Raw genomic sequence first — 13869 nt, forward strand, 5'->3', positions numbered from 1 at the left:
TGTTTTGTGTATGGATTTAGCCTTTGATATCTGCCTTAGCCCAGCATTAAACATGTGGCTCACCAAGGCATGAGTCAAGCACGTACATGTTGACTGGCTATTATTTAGGATCTGCTTCAAATTTTCGATGCTTAAATGGTGTAGAGTAGGGTAATCAGGAAATTTACTATTCTCTAACATCCTCTCCACTTGAACTTATGATTTTTTTAGGTTTCCTTACATTTCATTTTTGATATATAAAGTAGTGCACAGGTAGCAATGACTTAAGGCTTCCACACCAAAAGTTGTTTATTCTTCTGCCTTTTTTTCATTAAACGAGGGGGAAAATGGGAGTTCCCTTGTGGTGCAGTGGGTTAAGTATCCAGTGTTGTCACTGCCGTTGCCTGGGTTACTGCTATGGCACATGTTCGATCCCTGGCCCAGGAACTTCCACATGCCACAGGCGCAGCCAAAAAAATAAAGAGGAAAAAGTGTTTAAAGGACTTTGGTATCTAGAGTAGGATTTCCAGAAAGCACTCAGCAAAGTGTATCCTGGCCGACCTCAGGCTCCCAAGCCTGACATTGTATTTTCTCTGCTTCCTTCAGATTAGCCCTGGAACAGTATTAGTTAACTTTTCTTCACTCTCTAGAATTCAGTAAAAGGAAATGAGGTAAATGAACTTAGATTTAAAGCATTGTGTCCTTTTCATAAGACTGAACAGAATGGAAATCCGATACCTAGTGTACAGAGAGAAGCCTCTGTGGGCCCTAAATCTAGCATAACCCCTCATTTTGCTAATATAAGAACTGGCAGGCAAATGTGACCTGCCCAAAGTTGCACCACCAGTCAGCAGAACTGGAGGTGGGTTCTCCTGACTGGTTCTCCTGACTGATTCCCAGCCAGGCCCAGTCCCTGTCCCCGCCACAGGCCCACGTGTGTGGAGCGCCTCCGGCTGCTTGTTCTGAGAGCTCTCTTGTGGCTTCCTCAGCCATGCAAGTTAAACTCTCCCTGGATCCCTGTCATGGGAGTTAGGAAAGCTTATGGGCTCTTGGACTCACATGTCTTCATACACACCTGCAAAAGATGATCTGAACATCTTCATGTACATGCTGTTTCTCTGACCATTGCAACATCCCTGACAGGGGAAAGCAGCGCCAAAAAATCATTCTGTATTGTAAAGGTGCCTGCTTTGACTCGAGCAAATCTGGAAGCCGCCTTGGGAAATCTGGCTTCAGTTTCACATTCAGAGAGTTACATAAGCCCTCAGAGCATATGGTGACTTTGCCAACTTGGTAATTGTACCCTAGTTAGCTAGTATCTCAACTGGTAATCATGCTTCAGTTTAAAGATTGAACTTTCCGTTTTCTTCACTCTTCTGGCGTATTCTGAATTGTGCCAGCTATCGTCCATGGGGTGAATATTTCTCACAGCATAGAAACAGGCTTCTTCCTCAGCAGTAGAATCCTGCAGGACTGATATTCCTCTTCTAAGTGATGTTTGCTCATTCAGGAGTTGACCACGTGCAAAAGGCTTTGCGGTTATCTTTTTCTCTTTTCCTAATAGGCACATTACATGGTAGATTATGTAGTTGCTTAAGTCCCCTCTGGCACTTAGGAAAACATTGAAGTTCATCAATAGTTCTTGAAACCCAATTCTTTATAACAATCGTATTTCTGATACTAAACAAATAAATCCGTAAGTGTTTTGTAAGCTTAGTGTGAATATATGTGTGTAGGTCTCTAGAGCCATTCCTGCTATAGGTATTGATCCTTGTCCGAATGATCTTTATATACATAGAAGTTTATGCATGTCTTGAATTTGCATTATTGGCATCTTCGTGTCCAGGTGAGAAATGACGCAGAACCTCTCTCAATGCACACACAGCACAGAGATTCTTCCAGTGACTGTTAATATTTAACAATTTGAGAGCATTCAAGGGCTAGGAGTTTCAATAGAAACACCTTTTTTTTTTTTTTTTTTTTTTTTCCTTGGCAATTAGTTTATTTGTATCTTATATTGCAGACAGATTCCACCAACGGGGAGAATCCAAGCATCAAGAAATCCCTCTTTCCTCTTTTTAATTCAAAGAATCATTTAAAGCATAGTTCTTCTTTGAAAAAGCTTCCTGTAGTCACTCCACCTATGGTACCCATTTTTACGTATGGTAGCCCTGAAAACTGCTCCAGTAAACTTGTTTTACTGATGACAACAGCATGTCTTTTATTTTCATGGGGTCATATTCTCTTTGTGCTAGTTAAGTACCTGAGCCAGTTCCATAAATTCACTGAGATGTAAATTCTTTGACATTCTGGATTTTCTGAATCAGTTAAGGAGGTTGAAGCATAAAAGGCTGTTAAACAAACTAGTGAAAGGCTAGTTTGGGTTGTCTGATTAGCCAGTTGTTGGCCGACAGTATTCATAAAATCCCTTATTTCCTGTAAAGAATTCAATTAACGTTTACAATTAACAAATGTCTTTTCGTTTGGCTCACAAAGTTTGTTAACACTTGGTTGGCAGTTTGTTTCTTTGAAACCAAGTTGAATTGACCAAATTGAGTGAGCTTGCAGGCTCCATGAAAAAACAGCTTTTATTAGTTGGTGATTTGCTCTTTCCTTGCCTGGCTCTAGCTTTTGCTGGTCACTTAGTTTAAGGCCAGGGCTTTTGCTTGGCATTTGGCTTTACTCTCCTGTGTTCACCAAAATCGGTGAATGGATCAATTGCATTCATCTGGAATTTGTGGCAAAATCTCCAGCGTTTTCATTGTGCATAATGCTAGACCCAGATTTACTGGGTAGTGTCTTGGGAATATGATTCAAACCATACTTTCTCACTTTGCTATCCTTGAAAGCCTGCTAGACTTCTTTGGCACCACCAAATACAGTGTTTGGATCATTTTCCCAGCAGGAACAAATTTTTGTTTTATTGAACTGGTTCATAACCTAACTGCAATATGGAATGAGGATACGACAGCAATTCCTGGAACAGCCCAATTTAACTGCTCTCTCTTACAGCGACTAAAACTAACAGCATGGGAATGCTTTAAGGATTGAGGTTTAACAAAGTTGCATGACATCTGCCAATTTTTCCTAGTGCGGGGAAAATTATTAAAAGGGCAGCAAACTTTTAACTAGCATCACTTGCATTGTGAACACTGGGAGAAGTTTGGGATTCTTTTCTTATTAAGTCTTTTCTTTGGAGGGGAGGGGGTCGAGTTTCGGTTTGGTTTGATTTGCTTTTGTTCTCCTCTTGGGTGTGGTTGCGTAGCCTAATTAGGCTTGCTGGTGTGCTTATTGAATCCTTGTCCATATTCTGCTCTAGGTGCCCAATTCTGATGGCCCTGATCTTCTGACATTACAGAAAGCCATTCACTCTGCTAGCACCCCGAGCAGCAGACCAAAGGAGTGGCGTCCTGAGAAGATCTCTGATCTACAGACCCAAGTGAGTGGTGCCTGCATCACTCCTAGACTCTCAGACTCTGCAGTGACCGGTCTCTCCTGAGGGGAGGGCAGGGTTGCGAAATTTAGCCTCTCAGTGTTACAGCAAGGCTGAGAGTCTCCCCAGAGTACACCCTCAGTGATAGCCAGATGCATCTTGGGAGTCCAGATGAATGAATCATGCTTCAGTGACCTGTGTCCAACTGGGGGGACGGGGAGCTTCCATGAGTCTTCCCAGTTGGGCCGGGGCGGGTAGGGGGAGGCGTGACGATTAAGGGGAATGAATAAGACACGGTTCCAGCCCCCAGAAACCCTGCAGCCTCGGAGAAAGAGAAGATCCATACACATCCATAATTCATGGTCAAAAGTGAAGTGTGCCGTAAAAGATAGAGGCGCGTAAGAGGAAGTAGTGGGAAAGCTAAGTGCTCTTTAAGGGTGGTGGCATGCAAACTACAGCTTGTACCACAGCTAGGATAAGCTTTCTTGGGAGACTGTTGAAATCCATACTGGCTTTGATAGAAAACTGGCAAACATCCCGCATTAGGAGCTGCATATTAGCAGTTGTATCTATAGTCAGGTTTCCCTGCCATAATGAGGGAATAAGCAGAAACCGAGTCCATAAATTTTTCAGGTAACTGAGCTTTTATCTCCTTTAAACAAACTATTTTGATTGGAAATGTTCAAATACTGTATCTTAACCGTCTCCCACAATGAGCATAGTAACATAATCTGACTGGTTTTCATTGTTTTCACTATTTTATAAATCTGTTTTTCCTCTCTACTGTAATTTCTGACAACCCTCATGAGCTTTTGAGGCTTAGGGTTCCTTGCGCCTGTACGTGACCACAGGTTTCTGTGATTTGGAGGTGAAGGATCTATTTTTATAGGATTATAGTTTACTCTCTCTAACTAAAAGCTGTAACTTAGAACTGTTGAGAGGAGTTCCCCAAAGTTCGATGGTATTTGCCCAGCCGCTTAAATTTTCTGCTTCTAACAGAATATAGGCTGGGGAGCAAAGAGGGCATCGAGAGCCAGATGTCCCATCTCTGGAATGTGCATTCAGACTACGATCCCAGAGCTCTGAGTAGCAGGGCCTGAAGTTCTAGTCCTAATTTATTTTTCCAAAAAAGAGAGAGAGTATGAGGTTTTAGAACCTTGTTTGTGTAACCACTTCTTTTGCCAAGAAGCTCTTTTCAAGTAACTTTATCTCTCCATCTGAACTATTGTGATTGTTAAATAGTTCCATGTGGTCAGGGCTGTAAAAATCTCCAGGAATCTCACTGCCTTGTTGTAGCAATTCCATGAAAAAACAACGAAAAGCGCACTTGGGAGCACTGGCAGTGTGCGCCTCCCACGGGCACCACGCAGCTTTTCTGGAGAGACTCCGGGATGGCCGCGGAGGACGCTCCGCCAGGAGCCATTTCTCCCTGAGTCAGTGCCTGAGCCGTGGCCCCTGGATTTCAATGCCCTGTTCTTCGACTCTTTAGTGTTTCTTGAGATTATCAAATTGTACTTTGCTAATAAGCCCTCGATGCCTCAAGGCCCTTGAGGATTGGCAGCCAGAGGTGTCTCGGGCTAGGGCTGCCGCCCAGGGGCCAGGGTCGTCGGTGAGGGCCTTGAACGGCTGGGCGTTTTCGCGGGCCTGTTCCGATGCTGACCCTCTCATGTCCTACAAAGAGGAGAGGGGAGTGGCCTTCTTCAGTGAGGAACCCTTGGGGCAGATGGCTTCTAGGGCCTTCTCTCCTGCCTGGAAGCCCCCCTCCACAGTGCGACACCCCCCGGGGCCCAGACCCAGACCGGGAAGCCGTGAGCCCATGTGAGGCATCCAAGGCCTCCTGTGAGCGAAGTGTGTTTGAGTCTGTGGGGCTTCTGCTTATTTCTCTTTTTTATAACATGAAAAACCAAAAAAAAAGGTCAAGTGCAGACAGAGAACCTTGGGCTCTTGCAGTGAGCGTCAAGGGAGAGGGCGATAGAACAGAAGAGGATATGCAGTTGCCAGCCCAGTATGTTGTTACCTATGGAAACATTACAGTTTTTCAGTTCCTCTTGCAGCTAGACATGGTGGAAAGGCTGGATTTTGGCCGGTGAAATTGGCAGCTTTCTGTGGAGCCGTTGGGAAGTCTTCTCAAAAGGGAGAGGCATATCCTTCTTTGGCTTCCTCCGGCTGGTTGAGGCGTGAGACGCCCCCCCCCCCGCCCCGCCCCCATAAGGACGGGATGCAGCCAAATCGAAGGTGCCTAAGCCTTTGATCGGCCACCACACCAGCTCTAGATTTCTTCTACATCTCTAGGCTTTTTCATTAAAGAAAAATAACTTCAGTCTTGTCTGAAAAAAAACAAAAGAACAGATAAGGCTGGACTAGCCTCTCCTTCCCCACACCCACCGTGCCTGGCTCCACGCAGTCATCTCAGATCTCTTCTCTGTTTCCTCCCGGCTTCCAAGGCTCCTTTAAATTAAATCCTCCGTGCACCCTCATCTTTTCTTTCAGAGCCAGCCATTAAAATCGCTGCGCAAGCTGTTACATCTCTCTTCAGCCTCAAATCACCCGGCTTCCTCAGACCCCCGCTTCCAGCCCTTAACAACTCAACAAGCCAAAAATTCCTTCTCAGAAATTCGGATTCACCCCCTGAGCCAGGCGTCTGGCGGGAGCAGTAATATCCGGCAGGAGCCAACACCAAAGGGCAGGCCAGCCCTCCAGCTGCCAGGTCAGATGGACCCTGGTTGGCATGTGTCCTCTGTGACCCGGAGTGCCACAGAGGGGCCTTCCTACTCTGAACAGCTGGGTGCCAAGAGTGGGCCAAATGGGCACCCTTATAACAGAACAAATCGGTCCCGAATGCCAAATCTGAATGATTTAAAAGAGACAGCCTTGTAATGTGTGCTGGGGCGGGGGGGGGAAGGGACAATCCGGTGGGGGGAGGGGGGAGGGGGCGGGAGGGGAGGGGAGTGGGCTGGGCCAGGGTGGTAAGCCAGTATTTTCAGCTTTATGAAGGTGTGTGCAATATTGTATGTGCGGAGCCAGCTGGCTCCTCACGGCCACAAATGCTAGTCAGGGATCTTAGAGCCCCAGGAGTTCCTTAGGGATCGCCAGCCCCCGCGGGTCTTGTGTGAGGATGGATAGGGTGCCACGGAGGAAGAAGACGTGCTCGCTAGGTTCTCCCCCTAACGGTCCACCTTTAGTGCAATTGCGGTTGAACTCGAGAAAGCCAGGCTGTGTTCTGGCACTGCAAGGGATGGAAAAATTGGTGTTGACTGATGTCCTTACCACAGATTTTTTTCTGCCTAGACTAAATGTGGGGTTTATTGTAATCCAAGCGTATCCCTTTGAAGGGTTAGCAGATGAATAACTGTATGTCTTAAATTGTTTTCTAAACTTCCATATTTGATAGGGTTTGTAACATTTATTTATAATTAATTAATATTGTACTGTTAGAATCATACCTTTTCTGTTCGATGTAAAGTTATTTTGAGCTGTTTGGAACATTGTGAAGCAGTGGGACAGCTACAGTAGTTTCTATAAAAACTAAACAGTAACATTTATATATTGCATCAGGAGTATTTTATTCTATATATAAATATATATGGTAAATAATCTGTCTGTTTTATAAATATAATCATTTAAAGAAAGTATCGTTATGACACTATCTGCCATATTTTTCTACATTTGTGATATGAAGTGATGAGTATTATACTTCTAAGCAAGGGAGTTGAATCGCAGCTATACGAGACTGTAACGGTAGCAACCTTGCTCAGCTTTCAGGCCCCAGCAGCAGCTTCTAGACGCGATCCCTGGTAGCAGACGAGATGCAGCATCTCCTTCCGAACCCGCAGGGGAAGAAAGTTGGCTAGGGCAGTGAGAACTCCAGCAGGCCTGTCTCCGTCCTCACACAGCCGGCTTCCGTTCGTGTCCAGAGACGTTCCTTGCACCTGAGGGGAGAACAGATCCAGGGTTACGCATGGGTCTTGGTAGAGAGAATGTGCTCTTGTACTTAGCAGCAGTGTAGAGCGTAGACCAAAGATGTGCCGGTGAACATTCCTAGTTGCGAGGTTATAAGAGGCATCTTGTCTGCAGATCTTGCAAAAACCAGCTCTATGCTCCTGAATCCTGTGCACTGTATTGGAGACTCTTGGCTGGTAGGGTGTGAATACATGTGTGGCGTTTCTACTAAATGCTTTTTCTCTTATTGCTCTTGCCTGTATATTTAAAAGGCTCCTGAAGCAATTCCAGATGTAGAGGAAATTGCTATACTCATCTTCCTGGGACTGTCCATTTATAACAAGGTTATCACGTACGTCGATAGACGCGCACACGCGTGTGCGCGCACTCGATCAGAACAGGACTTATCTCCTTCCCTCGTTTGATCTCCTTCAGCTCCCAAGATATTCCCGAGTATCGTCAAGGCCTTTGGCCCCCAAGGGTTTTATAGCCCCATGTCTCTGGGCCGTCCTTGACAGAAATCACCCCAACACCATCATTCATCAAGAGTATTAGATTTTTGGAAGTAGTCTTGTAGCAATAATACTTTTAGAGATGCCCCCTTCCACCCCAAGAGGTACCTTCTCAGTATTTATCACTTGTCCCAGGATTCTGAGAGTGTCAGCCCCTGAATCAAGTCAGCTCCAAGTGAAATGTGCTGAGTTACTGTTCCCCCTCCCCCAAGATGTTAAGACTCATAGCTCTGATGATTATGAAGATTATAAAGAAAGAGGTCTTAGTTTATCTGAAGCTTAAATTGTGTGATATTGCATTTTTATATAACTACTATAATGATGTGTATTGATATATATAGAGGTCATTTTAAGGTGCTTTTAATTTAATTTTAAGAAGTGTAATAGGCACTAAAATGAAACTCAACTGGGTACTATCATTGAAACAATTTGATTCAAACCAATAGTTTGCATGCTCTTCAGTTCTTTTTATATCTTACTGCTTTCACCAGTTCAGTGCTGTGTGAGTAGCTCTGAATTCTGGCTTTTTCCAGGCAGCTGCTCAGTTATATATAGTGACATGGACCCTTAGCAGTTTTTGCCTGGATACTAATGACTCTAAAAGGGTGTGTAACTCTTCTTTTTTAAACTCGGTCCGTACCTTGTATTCCCCCTTGCAAACCAGAAACTCCATTTTTTTCCTCCGGAAAGACTTCTCACTGTGCCGTGCGCTTAGGAACTGCGCAGTCACATTGCCATGCTGTGGCATTTGCGGCTCGTCGTCACCTAGGGGCTGGTTTCCCATGTTTTCATCCTTGCTAACACTGGGATCTCAGAGGTCTGCAGAACATTTATATTCGTGATGGTTCTTCAAAGAAGGGCTAGAATAATTGCCTTCTACCTAGAGCAAAGTAAACCTAACTGATGAAGAGTCAATACATACTTTTCGTACATTCCCAGATTTGAGCCAGAAAATATCTGCGATGTTTTCACCTAGTGTTTTTGAGGTAGCTCTTTTATCCTCTTCTCCGCTTGTGTCCATGCTGCCCTTCGTTGACCTCAGTAAGCTGTTACGTGAACTACAATCCGCATTTCTAGCATGTATAGTTCTCTTCCCGCTCGCAGAGGGGAATGGTAACGTTTTCTCTCAAATCTAATGAGCCCTCTCTTAGCTTTTCACTTGTTTTCCTCCGGTGGATGAATTATTGACCTCGCAAAGATTGCCATCTGTGACGATGAAGGACTTGGCTTAAAGTCACGCAAGTCTGTGTTGGCTTTAGGGAGGGAAGGTAGGATATCCGTGTGCTAGTATCTGCCCTAACTTCCTCAAGGATAAAAAAGGCGTCAGTGAAGGCTTATGAATTGCTTTGTCTGATGGAGGTTATCGCTGATCTCTCGAAAAGAAACTCTGCTTGGCTCTTTTTCTGCTTTTACTTTACTGCCATCCTCGTTTTTCTTCTCAGACATTCTGAACAGACTTTTACTGAACCTTGTTTGGTCTTGATCTGAGGTTTAGCCTCTCCAGAGCCCAAGGCAACAAGTGCTCCGTGCAGAGGGACTCAAGTGAGTTATTTCTCCAGCAGTGGTTCTCGACCCAGGGTCTCCTGGGGCATTTGGCAATGGCAGAAAACATATTTGGTTGTCACAATCGGGGGCGGGGTTGTGCTACCAGGATCGAATAGGTAGAGGCCAGGGATGCTGCTGAACATCTTGCATGCACAGGACTCCCTCCCCCTCTCCCCGCCCCCCGCTGCCCCTCGAACAGCGATTCAGCCCCAAATGTCAGTAGCGCTGTAGTTGAGAAACCCTGCTCCGCCATAGTCCACGCGCACCAGTCTGCAGAGCTTGGCTCCACCCTGCTTCTCTGCAGGCTGCAAAACTAGAGGTATGAATTCTTTAGCTTCGCATTCTCTTAGCGTCTTCTGCCACCATTCTTAAATCCTTGGAATCCTATCGTTGGTTTCTATTATCTTGGGCCTGCTAAAAGGTGTTTCCTTTGGGAGGAGACCAGAGTCACTTTATAGGTGTTTAAGAACTTAAATTCTAGGTCAGCCTCCTTAGAAAAGCTTTCATACAGCCATGCGGCTTCTGCTTAGAAGCAAGCAGCGGCAGCCTGGCAGATTGGCATGATTTTTACCAACTGCTCAAAGGCATCCATGGCTTTTAGCTGTGTCTCCTAAAAGAAAATGCCTTTGTTTTCTTATTCAAGTCATTTAATGGATCTTTACAAATATTGGCATATGATGGACCGATGAGAAGCTAAAAACTCTTAGTTGGTGGTCATGAGGTGGCTGTTCTAGGAGTATCTGCGCCGTACGCGTTGGTGAAATCTGTTTTCAAACACGCTTTAAGATTCACCGTATGCAGTTGTACTTTAATTCTAAGCTCAGAGCCGTGCTGGTTAGTTTCTAGTCACGTCATGTATTATACAGTACGTTGTGGTTGTAGAGTTAGCCAGTTTAGCATGTTCCTAACCTGAAAATGAGTGGGCTTTGCTACGAAATACGATCCCACCTTCCCTTTTCAGCACTTCTTAGTTAACGTCATAGTACCCTCACTTCTTAAACTAGTTTTTAGAGTAAATAAGGGAAAAAAAGCCATTTATTTTCTTCTAGCTATATATTGAGAATGACTCATAAGTGTACAACTTTTTTTTTTTTTCCAAGGCCAGAGGATTACTTTTCAAGTGTGGAGAAGGCTCTGTCCATTTCTCTTCACCTAGGTCCTGGTGGTGACTCAACTTTTAGCAAGAGCAATGGCTCGTTGCGACTTATTCCTAGAGCTCAGCTGGGACTCGGAAATCTGCGTATTCTCTCCTGGTCAGAACATTGTTTCTGGAGAGCACTGCTTTTATACCGAGCAGTTTGTTGCCTCCTGCATTACAGTGGGATAGCGAGCTCCTCGCGAGCCTGAAGATCCGTGGACTCGTACTTGGGTGAATTGGGAATGTGGAATGACACACCGAACCAAGTCAGAAAATACCGAAACATTTCCTTGCCTCCTTCAGTTCATCACTCGTAAAGTGTGTAGGCAGAGAAAACTTATTTGCAGTTTTGAAAAGATGGTTTCTCTAAAAGAGACCGCCGAAAGGACAGTCTAAATGTCCTAAGTGTCCTGTCGCTAATCCCCAGGGCCAGAATCTCACAAGAAGGTTCTCTCAGAGACTTAAAGGGCCAGCTTACAAAATAAAACCTTGTAAGTGGTTCTGATTTCTCCCTTTGGTATCTTGACCAGCTGAGACATAGAACATCTTGAGGCTCTGACTCAGCTGGGTAAAAAATTCTGTCTTAGAAACCGTGAGTAAATGCAAGAAGGTGAAGTTGTGGCAGGATGAGCGCCCTGTCTTTCTGTATACACACAACGTGGTAGAAGTAAAGTGGCTAGGAAGCTGGGGGCCTGCTGCCCTAGCCTATTCTCTTTCTTCTTTTTTAATCGAATGTACTATAACAGATCATAGACTTTTGTGCCAAGTCAGTTACTATGTGAATATTCATTTCCCATAGTGCTTTGTTCATACAGCAGTATTAGGCCTGGTCCTGACTCCACCTTTCGCCTCCTGGCACTGACCCACCTTTCTGTGTATTCCCTATAGGCTACTAAATAAGATCACGACCTGCCTTGTAGTTTCACTCATGAACCATTTACTCCCGAGTCTGAGGGAGGTTTGTCTTTTGTTTTGCCAGAAAAAATTTGTGATAGTCTCCATGTTGGATTTCCAGGGCCGGAGCACTTCGGTGGTGAAACTGGTATCGCTTCTGAGGCCCTTCATTACCCACAAGGTTAAGCTCTCTGAACCCCATTTGATCCTTGGGTCATATTGTGATCTTCCTTTGGAATCTTAAGAATCGGTCTCCATGTTGTATGCAGATTAGAAGTTGCCTTGTTCGTTCCTCTTCCAGCGCAGAGTATCAGGGAGAAAGAGGCCTTATCTGTTCCTCCATCCCCTCCGTTTTGACAGACTGCTAAGAATTCCTCAGGACTTCCTTTGGTTTGGGATTTTACATTCCCAAAAGCCTGATCTGATCACTTCAGGCATAGACAAGTTTGTCCTTGTGCTCCGCTTCAGGGCTAATCAGATGAAACCCAGGAATAGAAAAGGTAGATGCCTTGACTTTTGTCCCTGTTGAGGGATTAAAGTGTTTATCGCCAGCCAGAGTTGTCAAAAGCTCCAGGTACCGAGTATTCAGTTTCAAGGGGAAACAAAAATGATGCTTTTCCTTCTGGAGAACTGAGTTCTCCACAACAGCTTCGATTTTCCGAGATGGAAAGCCAAGCTCGTATAAAATCTGTTTCCGCTAGAAACATGCAATGGCTTATAGTCAACACAGTCCCTTTCCCTCTCCTTCTTTCCTCCCTGGTCACTGATTGAGTCAGGCTGGAGGGGTAATGCTATAATTAACTGCAAGAAGTAAATTCTCACTGTAAAAGTGGATTGATTAACAGAAACAAACCAGACGAAATCGTTGCCCCTACTTCCTAACTCCAAGAATTGCTTTGTGCCGTTTTGAATTCAGGTGGTTATTCTGTATATATTTAGAAGACTATTCCGAGCTTCTTCAATCTCTAGGAAGTTTGAAAGGGGGTATCTGGGAAGACGCGGGGCAGGGGGACTTTGAGACCCCTGCTTGTGCTTGAAAACAAAAATAGGGATAAGCCAGAAGGATGTAACACCTAAATTTGTGGTACATGAAGAATCAGTGGAAATTCTTAATTGCACAGACTTTATAATCCCTACTATCAAGTGTAATTCCATACTTTGTACTGTGGCAAGGGTGTGATGTGGTGTTAACCTTTTTAATTTTTGAATCCAAGCTGAATTTAAAGTGTCGAATATTTAAATTCCTCACAAGCTAATTATGAACCATTTGTAAAGTGTTTATATAACTCTTTGTATCATGTGTTGGTACATCTTCTCAAGTTTTTTCTGGCATGTATTCCATTCTAAACTTCTGTAAAATTTCTATCGTTGCTGTAAATATTATACAAATATCTATTCTGTGGTAACCTTAATTATCAGCATGAAATGGTTAATTTTTACTGAGCACAATGTATTTTTGAATGGATCTTCCCAAATGTCTTTAATAAAATGCAGATTTTGCACTGACTGATGTGATTGCCAGGCCATCCCCATCTTGAGCACTCTGGTCCCTCCTGTTTTGAACAGCCAGCAGCTGTTTACAAAGTGGTTCTTTTTCTGTAAAGAACTTGTTTGAGTTCAGACGAGGGATAATGGGCCTTTGACGTTGGAATCAATTGAAGGGACCGAAATTATTGTAAAGCAGGGCAAATCCTGTTTGTTATTTACCGATGTTGGGTTGGGTTTTTTGGGTTGGGTTTGGTTTGGTTTGGTTTGATTTGGTTTGTATTTATAAAGCTTTTTTCCCCTTCTGGCATTTGGAAAACTTTGGTTTCTTTTACACTTGAGTGTTGTCTCCTTTGCACGTTGCTAGACACCCACTCGGTAGTTTGGGGAGGCTGGGAAGAGATGTCAGCCCCTTGCTTGGTGCCGTGGAAGAAGCAAAGATGGACGGCTTGATAGGGATTTCTTCATGCTCTAGAGCAGGAGGTTGGCAAATGTGTCCATAAAGGGCCACATGGTAAAAATCTGAAACTTTATGAGCCATTGGGTCTCTTGACTGCTCAACTCCACGCACCAGGCACGTCTGCCACCGCAGCAGCGCCAAGGCAGCACAGAGGATATGCAAATGAGCGGGGTGGCTGTGTCCCTGTAAAGCTTTGTTTACACAAAAGGGGGGGGGGACACCAAGAAGACCAGCTGAGTAAATGGGCTGGGGAGAGAGCTTACATTTTGTAATAACATATATAAATGTTCCCCAACTTTCTTTATCTTTCTAAACAAAGGATAGGCACTCATACCTGTTCTTAAAGCGCTGTGGCGCCAGCCTCTTGACTCCACCTCCCTCCTTAAGTGTCGTGGAAACTTGGGCTCTGTGACCTCACTCTGCTATTTCTCAAGACTGCTTCACAGTAACTGGGGCATGTGTTGGTGGTGGTGTTGTTTTTAAT

At 44.5% G+C, this 13869-nt stretch overlaps 1 protein-coding gene across 6 annotated transcripts in view; it reads left to right on the forward strand.

Annotated features, from left to right (window-relative positions):
- The window catches only part of CDKL5 (cyclin dependent kinase like 5), a 238144-nt gene that overhangs the window by 207087 nt on the left and 17188 nt on the right, over nucleotides 1–13869 (forward strand). For 3 of the 6 annotated variants that reach the window (XM_021080550.1, XM_021080549.1, XM_021080551.1), the window contains exons 17-19: nucleotides 2003–2125; nucleotides 3299–3418; nucleotides 5903–6320. The exons of 1 other annotated variant lie outside the window; for it this stretch is intronic. In XM_021080550.1, coding sequence (XP_020936209.1) covers nucleotides 2003–2125; nucleotides 3299–3418; nucleotides 5903–6289 — 630 coding nt within the window. In that variant the 3' untranslated portion in view covers nucleotides 6290–6320. Of the gene's footprint in view, nucleotides 1–2002; nucleotides 2126–3298; nucleotides 3419–5902; nucleotides 6321–13869 lie in introns of those variants that run through there. 2 more of the 6 variants (XR_002340830.1, XM_021080552.1) reach the window with 2 other exon arrangements.

This window comes from Sus scrofa, chromosome X (assembly GCF_000003025.6).
Source record: "Sus scrofa isolate TJ Tabasco breed Duroc chromosome X, Sscrofa11.1, whole genome shotgun sequence".
NCBI classification, from domain to species: Eukaryota; Metazoa; Chordata; class Mammalia; order Artiodactyla; family Suidae; genus Sus; species Sus scrofa.